Below are 24,564 nucleotides of genomic sequence, written 5' to 3' on the forward strand. Positions count from 1 at the left end.
CTCCTTTTGTTCTTTTTGTTACCTGTCTACATCTCTTCTGTTACCAATAAACGTTACCTTGTTTAAGATCTACCAGTTGTGCCTATATGTTTATGGCCCCCACACCCCTAGACCAACAGGGGGGTCGTAACACTTAACTACACCGAACAAAATTACAAACACTTGTTTTTGCCCCCATTCATCATGACCTGAACTCAAAGATCAAAGACTTTCTCTATGTACATAAAAAAGGCCTATTTCTCTCAAATATTGCTCACAAATCTGTCAAAATCAGTGAGCACTTCTCCTTTGCTGAGAAAATTCATCCACCTCACAGGAGTGGCATATCAAGATGCTGATCAGACAGCATCTGTACCTTAGGCTGACCACAATAAAAGGCCAAATGTGCAGTTAGTGTATTGGGGGGGGGGGTCCGGGAGGGGTCTGGAAACCAGTCAGTATCTTGTGTGACCATCATTTGCCTCACACAGTGAGTTGATCAGGTTGTTGATTGTGGCCTGTGGAATGTTGGTCCACTCCTCTTCAATGGCTGTGCCAAGTTGCTGGATATTGGCAGGACCTGGAACACGCTGTCGTATACGCTGATCCAGAGCATCCCAAACATGCTCAATGGGTGACATGTCCGGTGAGTATGCTGGCCATGCAAAAACTGGGATGTTTTCCACTTCCAGGAATTGTGTACAGATCCTTGCAACATGGGGCTGTGCTGCATCATGCTGGAACATGAATTGATGGATGAATGGCACAACAATGGGCCTCAGGATCTTGTCACGGTATCTCTGTACATTCAAAATGCCATCAATAAAATGCACCTGTGTTCGTTCTCCATAACACACTCCTGCTCATCCCACAACCCCACCGAAACCATGGGCTCCTCGATCCACAACGTTGACATCAGCAAACCAATCACCCACATGACGCCATCTGCCCTGTACAGTGAAAACCGGGATTCATCCGTGTAGAGAACACCTCTCCCAAGTGCCAGACACCATCGAATGTGAGCATTTGCCCACTCAAGTCAGTAACGACGATGAACTGCAGTCAGGTCGAGAACCGACGGGGACGACGAGCATGCAGATGAGCTTCCCTGACACGGTTCCTGACAGTTTGTGCAGGAATTCTTTGGTTATGTAAACCGATTGTTGCAGCAGCTGTCCGGATGGCTGGTCTCAGACGATCTTGGAGGTGAAGATGCTGGATGTGGAGGTCCTGGGCTGGTGTGGTTACACGTGGTCTGCGGTTGTGAGGCCGGTTGAATATACTTCCAAATTCTCTGAAACGCCTTGGGAGATTGCTTATGGTAGAGAAATTAACATTAAATTCACAAAACACAGATTTTTACAGTTTTGTGAACAATATGAGAGAAACAGGCCTTTTGTGTAGATAGAGAAAGTTTTAGATCTTTGAGTTCAGCTCATGATGAATGGGGGCAATAAAAGTGTTGCGTTTATAATTTTGTTCAGTGTAATTTTATGATCTATGCGAACACATTGTTTTCTATCTGTAAGGTATGATTGTATCCATTTGATTACATTGGGTAAAAAATTTAACTTTGTTAGCTTTGTAATAAAAACCTCATGATTAACTGCATCACAGGCTTTCTTCAAATCAAGGAAGACAGCCCCAACTACACCTCCCTGGTCCAATTTAGCCTTAATGTTTTACTGTACATTGTATAATTCGTTCAGAGGTGCTAGCAGTCGTCTTATAAAGTCTATATTTTTATGTAGCACGTCATCCTGTGGCAGCTGAAACGCAAATATGCCTGTGATGCATCCCATAGGATGATGAGCAAAGCAACACTGCATAACACAAGGCACTGAGGAGATCACATAAAGCCTCCAGAGCGCCACAACAACAGAACTTGTAGCAGAGATGGAGGCAGCAGCAGCAACAAAAACAAGTCCCAGGTCCCACCCAAGTGAGAGAAAAGGAAGAGGCCTTTCATGATCACCTAATCAGAAAACATCTGGCCAGGTAATTAGCTCCTCACGTCTGGGGACGCTCCTGATGAGATGGCGGATGGTGTCCTGGGAGAGCTCCTCTTAGACCTGGATCAGGGCATCAGTGATCTCCTGGACTGTCTGTGGTGCTGCTTGGCGGCCTCGTATGCACCTTTATCCCAGAGGTTCTCAAATAGATTCAGGTCTGGGGAACGTGAGGGTCAGGTCAGTCACTACACACGCTGGCCATGTGAGGCTGGGTATTGTCCTGCACCAAGAGGAACCCAGGGCCCACTGCACTAACGTTGGTTGCAGAGGATTTCAAGAGAATTTATATACACACAAACATTTTATGAGGTCAGTTTATGCATCAGTTTAATGTTGTCTTAACAAAAGCAGATGAACAGGAAATAAATAAGTGTAAAATTGAATAAATTCTGATTTAAACAAGAAACTATCCAATCAAAAAATAAGTCAACAATACAATGAATCTGACCAGACATCTCATTCCAACTTTCAATGGTTGAGATTCTGGTAGATACTAAGGTTCTGTCCCAAGCCCAGTAACCTCTAACCAAATAATTTGGTTCTCAACTCTAGAATGGGTATAAAAATAATGTATTATTATAGAACGTAGGTTTAGTGCATGCTCAATAAACAATTACATTCTAAATTTTGAACCCTGATCTATCTGCGCATCAACAGTTTCAGTGGCACCATAAAAGGGTTGAGGGGGGGGCAGAGTCCCATCACATCTGCATCTCCTGATGGGTTGGATGTGTTATTGTTCCCTGATGATTGGCACTCAGCTTCCTCTGACTGCAGTTTCTGCACTCCACTGTCCGTGGTATCACTGCTGTCAGCAGTCCCAGCTGCATTCTGCTGACTGTTTGTTCTGGTGCCGTCTTGACAGCTTGGTGCCTCGGTCTGAGCACAGAATCTTCCCTTCAGGTCTTTTAACATTTCTCTTGCAATCTTGGAGTCAGCAGGGGATGAGAGACATTGGTACACCTGAAGACAGAAAAAGGGCTGTTGAGGTTAATTCATACCTAATTCTGCTAGAAAATTACCAAAAAATGTTTGTACCAATACTTTTACAAGTTCAGTGTGTACCAGGTCTGTAGTGATACATACAGCTTCCAGAAAATGCTGGACTCAACTCAAGTGCTGGTGATAAAAGCTTCACTCAGTAAGTAGGTATTACTGTAACTACTTACTGACTGAAATGCACTTGGTGTGAATGCACAGATTAGGGGTGGTGTTACATATTTTTACAAAATTAACTGGACACATTTTTTGTTTGCTATTTGCATCCACCAGAGAAGCTCACAAGTCTTTGAGCTAGAGTCCAAGTCAAGTCTCAAGCCACTCGTGGCTATAATGAATGTTGTATCACCTGATGCGTTCAATCCAGACTGCATCGCAAGGAATTCTCTAACTGTAACCCGTTTTTCACTTAACCATGTAATGTGCAATGCAGTTAACTAAATAAAACTGTAACATTACGTGATCAACAATAAACCTGTAACATGTTTTTCACAGAGCACAACCATGTATCCTAATGAACAATGCGTCTACAACTAATGACAGCTTATAAACTACTGTAAGTCAACACACCCCAGACTGTCAAACCAGTGTAACGTTATAACTAAATAAAACTATAATGTTACATGATCAACAATAAACCAGTAACCTGCAGCAGACGTTAATTTTTTTATTATATTAATATATACTACATGTTATGTAGGTGGGTTATAGGTAACGAAGGGAGGGGAATAACAGCAAGCTCATCAGACATTTCCTAAAAATAAACACTGTTCACGAGTCCGGCACCTCGAGTCCGAGTCGAGTCTGAAGTCTTCGAGGACGAGTCTCAAGTTAAGTCTGAAGTCACTGTGTGTGCGACTTAAGTCGGACTCGAGTCCTCATCTCTGGCATCCACTAGAGATCCAGATTCAGTGTATGAAATTTGATACAAATCACCAGACGGTAGTGAAAATATATTCCTTTTTGAACAAAAACCTACTTATGGACTCATGCTGCCCTCTGCTGGAGAGATTATGTCTGCACAGGTCACTCTTTTGAGGCGACCTCACCTCACAATTTGTACAATCTGGCTCTTCGTGTGGGCTTGTACATTCTATTGCAAGTCCGAGTTGCGGACATGGAGCTCACAGAGCAAGGCCTTCCTGGGCTTCCAGGGACTGGTCAGGCAAACTTTTGTAGTTTTAGTATTAAATGTTGTGTAGTTGCTAGTTTTGCATGTTGATCTGAATAGTTCAATCATCTCCTTTACTTTGTTATTTCTGCTACACTCATATAGCCCAAATGTAAGTGGAGGAGGAACACATTTATAACTAATTAAATAAAAAGGCATCTGATTTGCCAAATTTACAAATAGACTGAGCTCTGAGTTAGCTACTGTAAATGATTTACTTAAAAAGAACAAAACCTGCATACCTGAGAATAAAACTAACTTTATGATCCATCCAGTCAATGTTCCATTTCTTCTACCTTTAAAACTGTTATGCTACTAATTTAGAAAACACACACACTGAGCAACTGGATTTTCCAGACACATCTTTACGTTGACTTGACAGACCAGAGACCAAATTGTTGGCTCATGAAGGCAGTAGAACTAATGGCCCAACCATGCACCAAAGGTTTTAATTCATATTTAAAATTCAATATTTTATCCGTTTACTGTAGCCAGTAAGCAACTTATTACTGTACAGCCAGTTATACCTGGACCAGATGTTTGTGCAGTTTGTTGCAGTCCAGCAACGGAAGCTCCTCTGGGAGAGACATCAACAGGTCCAACACAATAGCACTCTCTGGAAGATATTAGGGAAATTAATTCATTTAATTGCAGTGGTGGGAAATGTCTTATAAATAACTCCAGAAATATAACAGTTAGAAATATATTAGGGATGCACAATATTTCAGTGGCTGATATTGTTTTGTCTGATAAATGAGAAATGTATTTTATTGTTCCAATATTAGCATTTCAGTCGATAATTACGTCTGATAAAGCAGAGCCTTGGCTGCGGACAGGAATCAATACCTGCTTCAGTGGGAATTATTTAAAGGTTTTCTGTCTCCACTGAAGGGGACTGAGCAGCACAACAGAATACATGATCTGCTCTCTGCAGCTAGATCCACACCACTACGTTTTCATTTTAAAACACAGACCTTTTGCTATGTTTGCACCTCCCGTTGCGTTTTAGTGCAGACAGGTAAAAGGACGCATCTGGCTTCCTGATTGGGTCTTCTATGCAAAGTAAAAGCACAAATCTAAAGCCTAAATCTTTAGCCTTCTTAAGTTTCCTTAAATAATACAGTAATTTCTGAGCTTTCTTCACCAGCGTGGAGATGTGAGATGACCATGTTCTCTATGATGTTGATTCCCAGAAACCTGAAACTGTTCACCTGCTCCACCTCAGCTCAGACAAAGGTCTCTCCCTTTGCCTGGGCACTGCCCATTCTTTCTGTATGTTTATTGATCAATTCTCATCCACCATCTTTGTTGGTGCAATACAGAGAAAAGTCATGTTTATGAATCAGACACTCCTTTTGGCCCCTGTGGGTTTCATTAATTTCGAGACTTTGCTTTTTGTAATGGGCTCAAAAGAAGAGAAGTTGTCGAAGTTACTGCATTGACAGAAAAAAGATACAAAGATATGGCAAAGAAGAATTATATTACAGCTGAGGCTTTTGAGCTGATTTTTGAAAGTGAAGAGGTAGAGGAAAATATCTTTGATGGGTTGAGTAGGCAACAGAGCAGAAAAATGAGATTTTGCAGATCTATTGTTTTTGCACACTAGGACACTCTTCAAGGTATTTAGTAAATAGCTTATTCTAGCTAAAATAAACAGACTATTACTGTAGAATAGTATAGGATGGAAATAAATAGCATGCGAAATAAACCAAATACCATGGTAAACTATTATTGATGTCTCCCCCTCCACAAACATCTCCTACAGAACCAGGAAGAATGCGTGCCTATCATGTCAAGGGGCATCGGCAAGGGAAAAATAACAATTCCTCGCCAAAAATGCCCATGAACACTACCCAAAAAATGGGCTCAACTCATTAACTTCTAGCCTCAAATGACTTCAAATGGCAACTTTAGATGTGGACTTTTTCTTTCAAGATCATGGTAGTGCTGGTTTCAGAAAAAGTTCAGTATTTTCTTTTTGTTTTGTTTTACGGGCTAATATCCCCCCATAATAGTGTATTGACATCTTTATTGAGTGACAGACATAAACTGAGGTTTGTGCTGGGGATGTTGAAAAAAGGCAAAACACAAAGGCCTTAATCTGGGTCACAGACTGTTAAAAGTCAGTTAAAAAGATGCCAATATGACTCACCCATGGGGGTAAGATTACACTCCTCATTCGGTTTGTGGATGACACTCAGGTAGCGATAGATCCTCTCAAAGTCCACTACGCACTTGATGCCAAACATCCTAGGACTGTCTTTTGTGGAATATTTGCTGGTGCGACCAAACCTGGCATGAAATGCTGTGGCAGGGGTGGAGAGTGGTGACACAGAGCGGGTGGAGGAGCTGCTAGAGGTGGTTAAACTGGAAGATGCAACACAGGATGGCGCAGTACTGGGGACTTGAGATATACTGGCGGCAGAGATGGATGAAGTTGGCATTGAAGAAGAGGTGGTGGTGGTGGTGGTGGGGTGATGCTCTGAGGGCTGATTTATAGAATTGCAAACATTTTTTAAAACCGCTCCGGAGCTAGAACTGGGTGTAACTTGTCCTGGAATTGGTGTCAGGGTCTGTGAGGCAGGCCGTGGGGATGTAGAAGGCGCAGTGAGTATTTTTGCTGCAGCAGACTGGCAGGAGGAGGTTCCAGCTGTGTTAGAAAGCTGTTGGTGGGGTGGAGGGATTTTGCCGTTTGGCACTCTAACCACTTGGGATGGTGCTGGGAGTCTTTTGGCTGGGCCTGTGGTTGGCATTGGAGTCTTGAGTACCAGGAGAGGACAGGCTTTGTTGGTGCCAGGAGACATACCTAAAGTGGGGGAAATACTACATTGTAAAAGCTGTAAAATGCTCTTGTTATCACAGTAATATGGAGGAAAGCGGCAATACATTTGACCACGGAGATTCATCTGCATTGAGTATGATCTCAGGGTCAAGGGGCTATGGAGGATGTTTATGGTCAGAATTCAAACTAGTCCAAATCAAATTATGTCCAAGTTATCCAAAGTGGGTTAAAATCAAGGACAAGTGGACTTGGTTCAAGATACTCGAAGATATTTCGGCTCTCCAAGAGGGTTCTTCAATTCTAACTGACTCTCGGGGAGTCCCAGCTACTTAACCTCTGTGGGGTCATTATCAAGGTGAAGATAGCTGAAGATTGTTCTTAATGACTTTTGCTGTGTGTTTGGGCTCATGCTGCAGAATACATTTGGAGCCTGTACTTCTCAACACTGAGGAGACCATTCATTCTGACCAAATCCCCAACTTTCAACTCAAACTTGAAGCACCATGCTTCACTGTTGCTTGCAGACACTCATTTTTGTACTGCTCACCATATTGTTTGAGCTTCTTCAAAAGAGCTTGGACAGCACAAATGGGAACCCCTGTCTAACTTGAAATGTCTGCCTGGGAGAGAGCTTGCTGATGCAGTGTAACTACCTTGTGTCTTGTTGCTGTGCTCAGTCTTGCCATAGTAAACTGTCTTCAGCAGCCTCATCTTGTTAGCTGAGTTTGGCTGTTCCTACACAGCTGTTTCTCTTTCACTTAATGACTGTGTTTAACCTACATATTGAATTGGTGATCATTAGCACCTGTTTGGTGTAACTGTTTAATCATACACCTGATGATATGCCTACAAAATCCCTGAGTTTGTGCAAGTGTACCAAGAAGAACTGATGCTGTTTTCTTTAGTTCACTCATTTTGTTGCATTTTGTTAATTGATAAATATAATATATTAACATGTCTATTTTTGATAGCATTCTAACTTTACAGCATTCTGCCGTCCAGAGAGATGAGCAAAATTATATAGCAGCACAGTAAATATTTCATTCTCCATCTGTGATGTTAATCCCGTCTGAATTGGGCTTAAAACACCTACCTTTTTACCAACTTCAAAAAATGTTAACAATGAGGGTTATTTTACACCAAAACAAAGAATAAAATATGCAAAAAAAAGGAAACTATTTTTATGGACTGCTTATGTGGAGTTTCCTCTGTGTATTTATTTTCTGTGTCTGTGGTATGCTCCAGCTTTGTCTTATGTCCGTTTGCTTTGCCTGAGCTCTTTCCAGGAGAGGAGGTTGTGTAGCTTAGGTGCCATCTGTTGTTTGACGTCCTCCCAGATCCATATTCTTTATACAGGTTTACAATCTATAATTTATAGTTTTGTCATCCTGATTTTCTAGACAGTCATATTACTGTGTCAGTCTATTCTGACTAACAGTTAACTATTCTACCGACTAACTTTTTTTATACATTGAATCTACTGCATGTCTGTACATCCTGGGAGAGGGATTCCTCCTTTGTTGTGCTTTGTTGCATTTTTGCAACATTGTTGCAAGTTTTTCCTTATACAAATTGAGGGTGAAAGGACATGGGGTGTATACTGTACAGATTGTGAAGCCCATTGAGGTAAATTTGTGAAATTGGGCTGGATAAATAAAATTTACTTGACCTGACTAGATGGTCAGGCAGGTGGCTCCATTATTATATTGCTCCTTTATATCAGTTGGAAATGACAAAGGCTCCTGATATCAGATATTTAGCGTCAACCAAATTCTTGTAAATTTGACAGAGGAAGTTGAGGACGACACCTTGGACTGGCAAACGAGGCATTGGTCTCAAAGGGACGGTGCGACCAATGGGCCTGTCTTCGTCTGTGGGTGGTCTTTGGACCTGGGGAGGATCACGGTTCCTCAGGGTACGAGGCTCTGTGGACGACACTAACAGCATCTGAGAAATACAGGGAGAAGGATGGTGTGAGGAGAGAGATCAAAGATTCAAGGCAGAACTAATGAGAAATTCAGATCTGAGCAGGAAAACACAAGTTTGTCTCCAAACTAGAAAGCTTTCAGATTAGGCTGAACGATTTGGGGAGAAAATCTAATTGAGATTTTTCTGCCAGATATTGTGTTTATCCCATGTTCTCCTCTAGTTTCGTTTGTTGTTGTAAAATGTACCCACCCTGTGCCCACTCCAATTGGTGAGTAGGATCGTAACAGGAGGCGTATGGCACTTGGGATTGGCAAGCAAGTCTGGTACCCTTTCATTTAAGAAAGAAAAACCCACAATGGTCTCTAAAATAACTTGAAACTGACAAAAGTAGTAATAAAATAAAATCAGTGTGCTGCTGCTGACATGCGGTGACGAGCTGCAAGATGGCTCCGGCCAGCTCCGCCAACTTTTAGCTTCAAAACGGCACTTCAGAACGCTATGGGTGACGTCACAGACACTACGTCCATATCTATATACAGTCCCTCTGAACATGATTTGTTCTATACAGTGTACATACTTACACGTACCTCACCCTAGTTCACTCCTGAACTTCGAATGATGAAAACTGAGGGTCGCCGCCTAGAAAGACTATACAGGAAAACTGGACTCATTGTGCACTCTTTGGCTCTTAAAGAACATGCTTAACGAACTGCTTAACTACCGTACAGCCCTTAACAATGCAAGATCCTCTTATTTCTCCTCTACTATTAGGAATTCCACATGCAGACCCAAATCACTCTTTGCTAGCGTTAACAAACTCACAAATCCACCACAACATGTTATGTCAGGCTCTGAGGAGCTTGTAAATAGCTTCTCTAAATTCTTTTCAGACAAATTGATGTCAATCACTTATTCCATCACCAAAAACACTCATACAAGTGACTCAAACTTAATGTCATCTGGTCCAAACTCTCTCTACTTTTACTCTGACTACTCCTGTTGCCATAAGTGATCTAATTATGAAGTCAAATTCTACATCCTGCCGGCTCGATCCTACACCTACTGTTTTGCTTAAGATGTGTGTCCTCAAGGTTGCACCATTCATAACGCATATGATAAACTGTAGTTTAGCTTCTGCTATTGTCCCAGCAGAATTAAAAACCCCATTCTTAAAAAACCTGGCCTTGATCATCTAAACATGGACAATTACAGACCAATATCCAATTTAACATTTTTAAGCAAAATCCTTGAAAAGGTTGTTGCTTCGCAATTGTGATCTTATTTGGATATAAATGGTCTTTTTGAACCTTTTCAGTCAGGTTTTCGCCCATCTCACAGCACTGAAACTGCTCTTCTGCGTGTGGTTAACATTCTTTTGTCCATGGATTCAGGGTTGATAAACATCTTGATGCTCCTTGATCTAAGCGCTGCTTTTGACACAGTCTGCCATGAACTACTTATTTCTCGGCTTTCTGATATCGGCATCACTGGTTCCGCTCTTTCCTGGCTTATTTCCTATATCAGCGACAGAAAGTATTATATCAGCATACAAGGTCATAATTCTGCCACTATTTCACTTACACAGGGTGTTCCTCAAGGTTCAGTTCTTGGTCCACTATTGTTCATCATCTACATACACCCACTCGGTAACATCATACACAGGCATGGACTTCAATTCCATTGCTATGCTGATGACATCCAAATTTCACCACCAGCTCTGATAGGCCATCCCTGCCTGACTCACTCACTGCTTGTATCAGGGACATCAAGCATTGGATGTTAGTGATCGACTCTGCTGCCTCAGTCAAATGGATGGACCAGTCCTTCCATATTGATGGTTTCCATATTAAGCCTTCATCACTGAGTCGTAACCTCGGTGTCTTATTCGACTCAACTCTATCTTTTGGCTCTCATATTTCTTCTCTTGTTAAAAACTCTCTTTCATCTTCAGAAAATTGCTCATCTAAGATCTTCTCTCACTTTAGCTGACGCTGAAATCTTAATCCATGCATTAATCACATCACGTCTGGATTATTGCAATGCTTTATTTCTTCGTCTTCCCAAAAAACTTATTGCAAGATTACAGTACGTTCAAAACTCAGCAGCAAGAGTTCTCACCTCCACCAGGCGTTCCGCTCACATTACTCCGGCGCTTCATGACGTTCACTGGCTACACGCGGCATCACGTATCCACTTTAAGGTATTGCTTCTAACATTTAAGGCATTAAATGGTCTTGCACCCCCATATTTGTCTGATATACTTTTCACCTATCGCCCTGCACGGTCTCTCAGATCAACTGAACTTGGTTTATTGTCCATCCCTCGTTTCCGGTTGTCTACAGTAGGTGGAAGGTCATTTAGTGTTAATGCTCCAAAATTATGGAATTCACTGCCCCTTTCACTTCGAAATATTTCATCTGTGGCTACATTCAAGACACAGTTAAAAACATATCTATTTAACATGTACTTCGTTTAAATATGACTATATGTATCCTATGTGATTGTAAGTTGTGTGTTAGTGTGTAAATGTACCATGTAAAGCGACCTTGAGCTCTGGAAAGCACTATATAAATAAAACTTCCTCTTGAGTGCCAGGTTAAGCGTTGTAAGTTTGGCGCGGCTTAGATTGTCCAGGCAAAGAGAACTCATCATTGATGGTATGGAGGAAACGACTGAATGATGATGCGAAAGGCAAAGTTGAGGTGGCTAGGAGGGAGAGGAGGTGATGCGTTTGAGGTTGTCAATTGAAAGAGAAGCCTGGAACAGGTTTTTGTCTAGGGTGATCCCCAGGAACTCGAGGGATGCGGAGAGGCCCTCTGTTTTCTCTACTGCTAGTGGGACCCCAAGGTCAGAGAATACTGATGTCAGTGCGACCAGACCTGAAGTGGGTGGTGATGAGAGAGGGGAAATGATGAGGAAGTCGTCCAAGAGATGGATGAGAAATGGAACCTTGTGGTTATTTAGCAGGATCCAGCAAAGGGCTTCTAGAAGTAGATTTTCGGCGAGTGGTTGGTGGAGGGAAGGCATGATTAGGAGCACGATATCCATGTAATTACCGTCAAGGATCTCCCTGGGAGGTAGACAGGGATGTTAGGATGGTGGGTTGGAGGATAAGCTGAGGACAGTGTGAAGTTGTAGCTGTGGTCTGTTGGGCTGGCATGTATTGAAGATGAAGACCGGAATGAAGAGAATAAGGAAATTGCTGTGGAGGAAAGCACCGGCATCACGGTGCCCAGGGCTCCGACTGACGGGAGCTGCAGGGGCTGATAAAGCTTTTGAAGTTGATGAGAGTGAATAGCGGCAGAAGCTGGCATCTCGGTGCCTGAAGTTGCGGCTAGAGCCTGCTGCTGTAGTAGGTGATGGGGACAACTGGGGGCATTGGCATCCCGGTGCCAAGAAACTGAACCTTATACCTATTTTACCTATAAATCATTAAGCTACATTTTAATTATGTATAATATATCGATACATTATTCCAGTTTTTATAATTACTACTGATAATAATCAACACTGATTAATTGGAGGGGGTGCGTCTGTGGGTGAAAACTTTGGGCTTGAAACTAATTTCCTGCATTCTGGTGAACTGTTCTGCACCAATTTATTGAGGAAATGTCTATTTATATAAAAGGAAATACAAATTTCAGGTGATCCTTGTGACAATTCAAAATGTAAAAATGTCGTGTAATATAATGGATAAATATAAGGCTTTCAGGCACTCTGTATTGTTGTCAGATATGTTTATCCTGTATATCTTTTCTCATTTTATTTAATCCCCACTGAGTCAGCACACATACAGACATGACTGAAGTAAAGTCTTTAAATGTGCATGTGGCACCTTTTCACCTCAATGAGAAATTAATTAATTTTAATTCAGTTATAAACTCCTGGAGTTTAATAGCTCCTCTGTTTCAGCCCTTTTTCTGCTCATGTTCAAAACTTTCTGCAAATTCAGAATCCCCCCCACATATGTGTGTTCTCTGACATTTGCAGAAAAATATTTTGAGACAAAAGTAGTAATATTATGAAAATACAATCACAATCTAATGAGAATGAAGTCAGAATATTTTAACAAAATCTACCTGCCCCTCTGCTGTGCATTACCCTGCATGATTGCTCTGCTGATATGGTAGCAGGCTACCCCCTTTAGACCGCTTGACAGACACAGAGCCTGTCTGGGACTGTCTGACAAGGCTGACAAGTGGTCAGGTTGACCCTCTTCCAACCATCTTAGTAAAAGCCTGCTCACCCTCGCTCTCTTCCCAAATAACTACCATTATACATTCCTCTCTCACCTCTGGTATTGTTCCCTCGTCTCTAAAATCAGCTGCAATAACTCCTATACTTAAGAAACCTGGTGCAGACTCCAATAATTTCATCAACTTTCGTCCTATTTCTCACCTACCTTTTACTTCTAAAGTCCTTGATAAAACAGTTGCATCTTTCTGGCCGCACTAAGTTCATTCAACTCAAACATTTTAAATCAGAGCTATCCCTTGTCACAACTGGTGTTCCCCAGGGCTCTGTCCTAGGGCCCCTTCTGTTCATCATTTATCTACTTCCTCTTGGCCATATCATCCATAAATTTAACATCCATTTCCACTGCTATGTGGATGGCACCCAGCTCTACCTGTCCACCAAACCTACCACATCCCTCCCACCCACCTCCCTTTCTGACTGCCTAACGGAAATCAAATCCTGGTTCTCCTGCAACTTCCTCAAACTTCTCCTCATTGGTACCAAATCCACTGACTAAATCTGACAGTTTTTGTCTTACCATTGAAAACTCCCCAGCTTCCCCCTCCCCTCAGGTCAAGTGTCTGGGTGTGATCGTCGACAGCACACTTTCAGCTCACATTAATAATGTCACTGGGTCTGCATATTTCCATTTATGTAACATTAATCGCCTCTGACCGTTTCTCTCTCCCACTGGTACAGCCATTCTCGTTCACACACTGGTCATATCCCGCATTAATTATTGTAATTCTCTTCTTGTTGATCTTCCTCTCAAATCCATACATAAACTTCAACTGGTTCAGAACTCTGCTGCCCATATCATCACCAGAAACCCTTCTATTAATCATGTCACTCCTGTCCTTCAGCAGCTTCATTGGCTCCCAGTTAAATACCGTATTGATTTCAAGACCCTGCTCCTGACCTTCAAGGCCATTCACAACCTCGCTCCTCTGTACCTCACTGACCTCCTTCATATTAACACACCCACCCGTACTCTTAGGTCTTCTTCTTCTATTAACCTCACTGTACCTCCTGGTCGTTTGACCACTATGGGGTTCAGAGCCTTCAGCCCTTCTGCCCCTCGTCTCTGGAACTCTCTTCCACCAGACATTTGAAACATTGACTCGCTTTCCATTTTTAAATCCTGCCTGAAAACACATCTTTTTAAACTGGCATTTCCCACATGATCATTATTTATCAGGTCACAACATACTTTGTTTCCACTTGTTATGTAGCCTGTTTTTATGCACTGTAATTATAGTTGTTAATTTCATCGATTTATTGCTGTACTGTTTTATTATGTTTTGTGAGGTGACCTTGAGTGTTCAGAAAGTCGCCTATAGATAAAATTATTATTATTATTACTCGATGAGACGAGCACACTGCTCTTCATCAGAGGTAGAAAACTGAAACTAAAAACTTTTGTGATCAGGCAGAAATCTCACCACAAATCCACACAAATGTAAACTCAAGCACCTCTGATAAAGTTCAGCTCACTCGCTTCAGAGGGAAACATCCTGGAGCAGAGAGACTGTCAAACAGAGCAAAGTGTCTCTGAGGACAGAGACAGCAACGAGAGCGACAGTAGTTTGAGTCGTCTGTGTCGCAGTCAAGTGTGTCATGCTATTCTCTCACTACTTTGTGACGGACTGTTAACCATTTGTGTAGCAAATACACTGACTAGTCACTGACTGACAACATTTATATCTAAATGTTTTGATTAAAGTTGAAAAAAACTGACGAGCCCTGAAGCTGTGAGCAATGCTCTCTCTCTCTCTCTCTCTCTCTCTCTCTATACAGGGAGGCTGAGTAACGGTGGGGGGGTCACGTTACGCAAACTTCAAATAAAATGTAGTAGCCTCCGTTCTTTGAAGACCTGCAAGACAAGCTGCGTCATAAAGATTATTGCATATCAATACAGAAAACATTTTTGATGTTGGTGTTGAGTTACATTCGGTGCTACAGTCAAAACATTGAGCCCCAGAAAAATTACCTGGTTACGCTGATGTTGCAAGCTTTTATTTTTTTTCAAAAGATTTTTAACAAATGCTTTCAAAAAAGTGATAGGGACAAAATCGGGCATTTCAAAAAATCTTTAGAAAAATAATTTTGACCAAGTAGATACCACTTTATTTATTATTATTTAAAGTCACTAATAATCCCTCAATTCAAATTATACTACACCATAGTTTTCCATTAATTAATAAATTTAATCACTGAATACTTTTAATATAGTTCTCTCCTTGTTTTTGATGTGAAAGGTCATCAACAAAAAATGTCCATAATAGTTTTCACTAACAAAATGAACACTGACTGGACTGACTCCAGGCAGAAAGCAGCAGGCTAGTGAGGGCAAGGCCACAGAACACATTTTTTAATGAAAGGAAACCTTTAACAACATGGTACTTACAATAGTCATTCCTATCAACACCTCATTACACTGAAGTATTGAATTAGAATAGATGACTTCTTTAAATACCAACTACGCCAAGCAATGTGCAAAGCTGTTCACATCTACAGAGCATATATGCCATGTTTTATTGTGTGATTTCTGATTGTGCTGTATTCTAATGCTCAGTATGGCGCTATATAAATCAAAGTTATTATTATTACAGTATTTACTGTGTGTAAAGATTTAGATTTTTGTATCCATTAATGTCTGTGGATGTCAACCAATCATACATGTTTAGCTCTAACCACATAAATACATAGTTAGAAAGCATAGTTTTCATATGTTTTAAACACAAACAGAATGTTTGATTGCAAAAGAGCATTCTTTCAGTGTTCATGTTCTTGATGATTTTTACACAATGCCAAGCATTTTTTAGACCAAAATATTTTAAATAAGAATATTTGTATTTCTTTGGACTGCACACCATAAATAATGGGGTTGAGGATACCAGGGGTGACAACAAACAGAATGGCAGAGAGTTTTCTGTAGTCTGAGTACTGAGGGAAACGGTGCAAAACAATGACAATAAATCCACTGATCAGCATGATCATGTACACCAACAGATGAGTGCTACAGGTCTTTAAGGCTTTATTGTTTAAAGACTTGTTCTTACTGGTCAGACAGACTATCATAATCTTAGCATAGGTGAGAACCATGCTGCCTATAGAGGAGGTGAGCAAGACTACAGTGTAACTGAGGCCGTAGACGTTATTAATGAATATATCTTCACAGGAGAGCTTAAACAGTGAGGCATTGTCACAGTAAGGATTTGTGATCAGAGTCCTGCATCGGTTCAGCCGTATGGTCAGACCGAGAAGAATCCCGACCAGAACAAAGGCCACTCCCCAGGCAGAAACTGTCAGCTTGATCAGCATCTTGTTGGTCATTATGGCAGCATAGCGCAGGGGATTGCAGATGGCCACATATCTGTCAAAGGCCATAATCATGAGCAGAGTGTGGGAAGTGGTAGCGAACGTGTGTGGTGAAAGCTTGGACCACACACTCATAATAACTGATGAGTTGCTCAGAGGGAGGCCTCAAGATATCTACAAGCAAACGGGGCAAAATATGAGTACTTCCAATAATGTCACTGACTGACAGGTTGCATAACAGCAGATACATGGGCTGGTGAAGGTTCTTGTCAATCCAAATTATAACCAAAAGGCCTAAATTCAGAACCATTGAAAGAATGTAGGAAATAAAGAACAGGCAAAAGACAGGGTACATTGAATCCTTCGTGACACTGAACCCCTCCAGTTGGAGTATGAAGCTGTTGTAGCTGTAGTTTTCCATCAACCTGAAATGACAACAAAGACAGTATTCTGTAAATGATATTGATAACTCATGAAAATAAAGTACAATCATTGTGAGGAAACAGTTGATCAGTAATACCTACTTTTAATGTTTCTTGTTTCAGTCTCTTGGCTTCTCTGCCTTGTGTCTCCCTGCTCATTGCTGGTAGTGTCCACCAGCTCTATTGAACATCACCTCTGTTGCAGTGTTTTACAGGCTTGATTTTATCTTTGGGGAATCAGTTATCATTGCGTCAGACAATATGTCATGCAACAATAAGAGATTATTATGCTGGCCGAGACAACTGTAAACAAGCTACAATTTCCAACTTTTAGGTCAGACAAAAAAGAGTAATCACTGAGTCAACCTGTTCTTCCACTAAAACTTTTCACTTATCTTTTTGACCACTCTAAATTATCCAGCCTCGAGCTTCAAGGTAAAACTGTCGAGCAATTGCAAAACTTTTGCTGGTGATGAGGGAGAAATGGCAAATGCAGTGGGTTTTACAATTGGCATTGTAGATTTTCTCCAGTTTGGAGGACACTGTTCTCAGCCATGTTACCATGTACTCATTCATGAAAGAAAGTACAAGAGAAGTGGAGATGTGACTTTTTGAGTCCAATACAGCAAATAATGATGGAGGTTGCATCTCCACTATGTCCTGCTCATCTTACCTGAAAAGAAAATGTGACTTTATTATTTATGTCAATTTTACACCATCATGCCCAGCTGTGTGCCAAGCTTATGAAGGATGTTTTGTGTTGTAATTGTTTGTTGCACATTTAAATGCCTTGATGACAGGGTAGGGGGCTCCCACTTAAAGCACTGTGGCTCAAGGCCAGCCGTTTTCACCATCATGATGGATGATAGCTTTCCGTCCACAGCCAAAATCTAGAAAAATATCTCTAGTCCTGTCCTTAGTTTCAGGTAGCCAAAGATAAGCCCAGCGGTGGGTAGTACACGAGGTTGTTGTGGTGGCAGCCCGGCTGACGGTGAGTGTCCTGTTTATTTCTCCTTTTTTCTTGTGATTCTGTTTTTCCCTTGTGTATTTTGGCCTGCCTGTTTGTCTCCTCTACTCCCCTCATCAGCCTCCTCCTCTGCCTGCCACACCTGCCAGCAATCAACTCCATCCCTGCCAGTATTTCAACCCCGGTTCTCCACACAATTGCGGCTTGATCGTCGTTGCTCCTGACCTGGTGCCACTGCTTGACTCAGGCTTTTTATCTCGCAACATCCCTGTTCCCCCGGTCACTAACCCTGTCTGTCTGTGTCTCTTTTTTTTTAAAGGATCTGAATAGGCCTGAGTTACTTTGCTCCCATCTGGATTAAAAAGCCTAAGCTGCAGGTTGCAAAAAGGTTGGCGAGGTTTTGACTGCATCCATAATAATTCAGAAGGCACTTGGCTGTACTCCCCAACATCAGTTGCTCTCACTGTCTTTGATGAAGTGATTTTGTCCAGGAATCGTAAAATCAAAATGCTAAAAAAGAAAATTTACCGCATTCATCGGGTCTTGTGCTTCCGACTTCCACTCCATGTGTGCACGCCATGGTGCACGCGCATCCATGTTGCCTGGTAACGAACGTGCTTGCAGCGGGATCACGGAGTTTACCCAGAAACAACACATTTTAATTTCTGATCGGCTAAACAGCATTTAGTAGGCTACAGAGATGGCTATGAACTGATGATATGATTGTCCATTAATTAACAACTTCGAGGACGTTATCTCTTAATTTACTTCTCAGCGTGAGAAATACAAGGTGTGGCATGTGAGCGTGTGAACTGGCTGAAATGCATGTGTCTCACGGTGAATGCGTGAGACTTGAGAGCCCTGGCTCACTGCTGACTGTATATAAGAATTGGACGTAGTCATTGTGACGTCACCGCTTGGTTTGTGGACTGCCGTGTTGAAGCCTTGAGTTTGGCCGATAGGCCACCATGATTTTGTAAGGCCTTTTTCCGGTCCTCGTCCGCGGAATCCTCCTCCCCTCGTCCCTGATCGGGAGCCCGTTTCTCAGTTTCTCCCACTCGAGGGGCGAGTCCGGAAACGCTGACACGATCTGGCTCTGAGGAGCTAGATGTGCTTAGCATAGAGGAAACGGAACGTCATCAGCCCTCGCCAGGATACGAGGAGTTGTTGGAAGTGGTGACGCGGGCCGTGGCCAAGCTGCACATTGATTGGCCACAGGTGGTGCAGCAGCCATCGGTAGGCAGCAAACTAGATGAGCGGTTTCTGCAACACCGAGCGCCACCCCCGCGTCGGCCCCTACCATTTTTTCACACACATTTTATTCCATGATCTACACAACGAGTTTTCCGTGTGACCAAGGAAACGGCCCGTTCCATCGGCCAATCCATGGCGGCTTTGGTGGCTATGGAGCTCAACCTATCGGGCATCCAGGGGAAGGAGAGGGCTTTTCTCCTGGATGTGCCCCTCTCGTCTTCTGGCCTGTTTGGCGAAGCAGTGGATGGTGTCGTAAACAGGTTCCAGCACGCCAAAACTCAAGGAGAGGCATTTGAGCAATATCTCCCCCGCCGGTCAGACTCCAGGACCGCGACGGCTCAGGAAAGGTGGACACAGCCTTCATCAAGCACCTACCGCCACAGCCAGAAGCAGAGCATCGCTTCGCGGGATCCCCCTCAACCAACCTGGGACGCAAGACGGCGCTCTCGCCCACAGCGCCCTGGGAAGACGGATCTGAGGACCGTCATTCATTCTCGGCGGGCCCGGGGGAAGAGGTCCTGAGACCTCGATTGGGGTCTACTCAGGACCCCTCCCTCACCAAATGCATGGATGCAGCTCTGGCTCCGTTGAGGCTCCAGGGCATCCGCATACTGAACTACATCGACGACTGGCTCGTCCTGGCCCAGTCTCAAGAGTTAGCGGTTCGGCATCGAGATGTCGTCCTCGCCCACCTTCAGCGTTTGGGGCTGCGGCTCAACGAGAAGAAGAGCGTGCTGACACCCGCCCAACGGACTGCGTTCCTAGGGGTGGTGTGGGACTCAACGACGATGCGGGCCCACCTGTCTCCCGCACGCATCGAGTCCATTTTATCCTCAGTGACCAGAGTGCATTTAGGCCACGCCATCACTGTAAAACACTTTCAGAGAATGTTGGGTCTTCTGACAGCAGCGTCCAGTATAATACCTTCCGGACTACTGCACATGAGAGCCCTGCAGTGGTGGCTAAAATCCAAGGGATTCTCCCCGAGGGGAAATCCGCTCCGTCTGATACGGGTTACAAGCGGATGCCTTCGTTCCCTGTCTGTATGGAGGAAATCTTGGTTCCTGTCCCAAGGTCGTGTGTTGAGATCTGTCGCCGAACAATTATTTCCACAGACGCCTCACTCACGGGATGTGGCGCGGTCATGGACGGCCGCTTCACGAGAGGCTCCTGGGAGGAGTATCATTTCTCTTGGCACATAAATTGCCTGGAAATGTGAGTTCGGGACGGGAGCTCTGAGGAGTTTTCTGCCCGCCCTCCGCGGTCGCCACATCCTTGTCAGAACTGACAATACGGCAGTAGTGGCCTGTTTGAATCCCCAGGGGGGTCTGCGCTCGCGCCCATTATGCAAACTGGCACATCGGATCCTCCTGTGGTCCCAGCAGAGACTGCTGTCCCTCAGAGCGATGTACATCCCTGGGACCCAGAATCAAGGAGCAGACCTGCTGTCGAGACAGGGGCTGAGGCCCGGGGAATGGAGACTCCACCCCGGGGTGGTGGAGTTATTATGCGAAGAGTTCGGCCCCATGGATGTGGACTTGTTTGCATCCCGAGAGACGGCACACTGTCCCCTGTGGTTCTCCCTATCACCCCCAGCCCCGCTAGGGCTGGATGCCATGGTACAAACGTGGCCGAGGCTGCGTCTGTATGCGTTTCCCCCAGTCGCTCTGCTCCCAGGAGTTCTGGAGCGGGTCCGCCAGGACGGCGTAAGTCTACTACTAGTAGCCCCATTTTGGCCGGCACAAGTGTGGTTCTCGGATTTAATATCGCTCCTCGAGGGCCCGCCCTGGCAGGTCCCTCTGAGGAGAGACCTGCTGTCCCAGGCGGAGGGCCGGATCTTTCACCCGCACCCCGCCCTGTGGCAGCTATGGGTCTGGCCCCTGAGGGGGCGCAGTTCTTAGAGGCGGGCCTGATGACAGGAGCAGTCGAAACGCTGCTCAGCTCCAGAGCCCCGTCCACGAGAAGGATGTACGGCCTAAAGTGGAATGTGTTCACCACCTGGTGCAGAGAACGGGCGGTGGACCCAGTTACCTGCTCGGTAATTGTGATGCTGGAGTTCCTCCAGCACCCTTTCTCCGCTGGCCTCTCCCCGTCCACGCTCAAAGTATATGTGGCTGCCATTGCAGCATTCCATGACCCTCTGAGTGATGGGCCCATGGGGAGGCTTCTGCTGGTCGTGCGTTTCCTCCGTGGAGCCCGGAGGATGAGACCCGTGACTCGTTCCAGGGTTCCCACCTGGGACCTGGCAGTGGTTCTCGAAGTGCTGGCTGAGGCCCCCTTCGAACCCCTGGAGTCGGCTGAGGCCAAGCACCTGACCCTTAAGATGACCTTTCTTCTTTTTTTTCTATTTATTTATTACAGGGACAGTGCATATTCATAAACATTTCTGTCAATATGCCAGAATTAGCCTAAAGGCTATTTTTCATCTGCAGTCCCTAGACAGATGGTAAGAGTCACCCTAAAAAAGATTACATAGTACATAGCACTAAAAAATTAAGATACATTTAGTAAAATATCTATTATATTAGAATATACAATCTCCTCGCTATCACCTCTCTGAGGAGGGTGGGGGATCTCCAGGCACTTTCGATGTCTCCCCGATGCCTGGAGTTTGCCCCGGGGAGGGTCAGGGCCATCCTGCACCCTTGTCCAGGTTATGTCCTTAAGGTTCCGGCCAGACTGGCAGGGTCCACGGTGCTGCAGGCGTTTCATCTCCCACCTCATGTGACGGCGGAGGACGGGAGACTTCTGCTCTGCCCTGTCAAAGCACTGAGTATTTACACTCTGATGTCTTCCCGGTGGAGGAAAGCAGACCAGTTGCTGGTGTGTTTCGGGTCCCCTAAGGTTGGGCTCCCCGCTTCTAAACACACCATCAGCAACTGGATCGTTCAGACTATTTCCCTGGCCTATCAGGTGCGCAGTTTGCCTTCACCTATGGCCGTACTCGAGGCATGGCGGCTTCTAGGGCCCTCCTCACAGGGGCGTCACTCAAGGATTTGTGTGATGCGGCTGGCTGGGCCACCCCTCACGCTTTTATCCGGTTTTACAGTCTGGACCTGCCTTCTGCACCCGGCACCCGTGCGCTCTCCTCTTAGTCGTGCCATCAGGTTCTGCACGCTGGGGGCAGGCGGGGTGTCGGTGCGGCCTAAGTGGGTATCTCGTTCCCATAGTGTCGTCACCGACGCAGTTCGAGTTCCCTCGAAGGGGAACGTCTCGGGTTACTTATGTAACCCTTGTTCCCCGAGAAGGTAAACGAGACACTGCGTCGGTCCACCACACCTCACCCCGCCTGGAGTGCCTTGCTTCATTGAAAGGGCTAATGTGTCCTATGTGCTTATATACCCCCTCCAGTTATGCCATCACATACTACCGTTGTAGTAACACCAATAGGATTGGAGTAGTTTCATTCATAGTTCAGCCCTGCCACGCCCAGGGGCATTCCCATAGTGTCGCCCTTCTCGGGGAACAAGGGTTACATACGTAACCTGAGACGTTTTCTGACCAGAAGCTTCCCGCTTGGTTGAATATGAGCTAATTCCAGATAAATCTGTATTGTTGTTTATAACAGCCAATAAATGACATTTAAAAAAGAGACATAGAAGAAGGATCCATCAGTCATGTCATGAGTGTTGTCGTTGCATAGTTTGCCTACCAGAGAGCTCTCTGCAACTCTGCTGTTGGCAGCACACCTATTTGGAACCAAAAACCAGCAATCAGCTGACATAATCAGCTGTACAGTGTCCTGTTTATAACGATACAAACTTTAATTTTTAAACCACATTATGTATGTTGGCGAGGTCTCTAAAATCCTCAAATCTGTATCAGTCTTAAAAATCCCATAGTACTGATGTCACTAATAGGCAGACCCAGTCGCCGCCCTCTCTGGACCCAGACCTACAGAAAATTTCTAATTGAGAATTACTACCTTGTGACGGAGCGTTTCTATTTTAACCCGCTCAGCTTTTCTAGCATTTACTGTACTGGTTTAGCGGCCAATTGTCTCACGTGAAGCTACTCAGCCTATCAAATATGTGCACTCTGACTCATTGCGAGTCTGCGAGTGAGAAACACACAGGGAGAGAGGAGACGAAAGAGAGAAGAGATTTCACATGGCTTTTAATCAAGAATAGACAGATTCTTACATGTACATTCTTTCCACAGACTGTCACGATTAAGCGGCAATGTGAAGCACCACTACAAGACAAAGCACAAATCTTTTGAGCAAATGTACCCACTCAAATCCGAACTCAGGGAACAGAAAATACAATCCTAGCTGGCAGGACAAGCTAGAGCTCACATTTCTCACTAAACAAGAGAAAGTAAGGAAGTGGTGGATAAGAGGGAATGAAAGAGAAGAGGAGGTGTTAAAGCTGTTCATTTGTTAAGAAGTGTTTATTATAAAATTGGTAGAGACTACACTTCAGTCACTTCAAGCTATACTTTTTATTTCATTTATTTCTAAAATTAAGCGCTTTATTTTAAGATGCACATTTAAAACAAATTGTATTTATTTTTAAAGAAGCCTTTAGTTTACTTACATTTAATGTATTATTAAAGTAGAATGTATTATCCCTCTAGTTTGATGTGAAAACTGACAGTAAATATTGTTGCAATATTATTTGATTGGACAGTCAGTTATTGACTCAAAACATTGTTGATACAACTATATTTTATGGAACTGAATGATAACGCAAGTTCCCTTTCGAAGGGAACTCGTGATGCGTCATCAACGCTTTGGGAACGCCCCCGGCGTGAATGCGTCTGAAGCATCTATGTCAACTAGTCCAATGGAAGGAATGATCGTCACGGGCGGGTGACGTCATGACCAGGAATAGATAAAGGCGCATCCGGTGCAGACCGGCATTAGCTTCTGTTGCCTCAGCAAGCGATCTGTGTCTTTGTTTGGAAAGAGTGACTATGGCGAAACAATTATACAAGCCCTGTGCCTCTCCCTGCGTTACTTAACGGGTGGGGACACAAACGAGCTTTGTGTAGTTTGTTTGGGAGCGGAGCATGCGATATCAGCCTTCGAGGGGGCTGATTGTCAGCATTGTGAGATGTTGCCGCTTCGCTCGCTCAGTTCTCGCCTGGCGCTTTTCGAGGAAAGTGGCCGGGCTCGCGATCCTCAGGGTGCTGGACCGAGAATGCATTCCTGGGGATCGCAAATGGATCTTTCAGAGGGGTTGGAGACGGGTCCGAGGGCCTTTTCTCCTCCCTTACCTGAGAAATCCAGTGCTCTCCCCCCGCGGAAGCCCGCTCTGCGGTTCCTTCTGCTTCGGTGCTCTAGCTCCGAGGAGTTAGATGTGCTGAGCATTGAACATAGTGAAAGCACACACGTGGGGGACCACCTTCTTCCCCAGCATATGAGGAGCTGGTGGAGGTGATTACTAGAGATGTAGATAAACTACATCTTGAGTGGGCAGCTGAGAAAAGGGACGCTCGTCCTAGGAGTAAATTAGTTTAGCGTTTCCTTTCTTTTAATATTTCACCTC

General features: G+C 44.1%; 1 protein-coding gene and 1 pseudogene across 1 annotated transcript; both read right to left on the reverse strand.

The window, feature by feature from the left end:
* Positions 1-2,301: 2,301 nt before the first annotated feature.
* LOC123971703 (mucin-5AC-like) lies at positions 2,302-8,915 on the reverse strand. Its single transcript, XM_046050710.1, has 4 exons — positions 8,752-8,915; positions 6,314-6,967; positions 4,689-4,777; positions 2,302-2,954 (listed from the first exon to the last, which is right to left on the reverse strand). Exons 1-4 carry the CDS (start codon positions 8,888-8,890, stop codon positions 2,631-2,633), a joined length of 1,206 nt encoding a protein of 401 aa, XP_045906666.1. The 5' UTR covers positions 8,891-8,915; the 3' UTR covers positions 2,302-2,630.
* Positions 8,916-11,154: 2,239 nt separating this feature from the next.
* Positions 11,155-16,850, reverse strand: LOC123971237 (annotated as a pseudogene).
* Positions 16,851-24,564: the final 7,714 nt, after the last annotated feature.

This window comes from Micropterus dolomieu, linkage group LG05, assembly GCF_021292245.1.
Source record: "Micropterus dolomieu isolate WLL.071019.BEF.003 ecotype Adirondacks linkage group LG05, ASM2129224v1, whole genome shotgun sequence".
NCBI lineage: Eukaryota > Metazoa > Chordata > Actinopteri > Centrarchiformes > Centrarchidae > Micropterus > Micropterus dolomieu.

Bases quoted from the DNA above. Each gene is read 5' to 3' on its own strand.
- LOC123971703 (XM_046050710.1), bottom strand. From the start codon at position 8,890: ATGCTGTTAGTGTCGTCCACAGAGCCTCGTACCCTGAGGAACCGTGAT. The intron at 4,778-6,313 runs GTGAGTCATATT...AATATCTTCCAG, and splicing joins GTGTAATCTTACCCCCATGG to AGAGTGCTATTGTGTTGGAC. The intron at 2,955-4,688 runs GTATAACTGGCT...TTCTGTCTTCAG, and splicing joins TGCACAAACATCTGGTCCAG to GTGTACCAATGTCTCTCATC.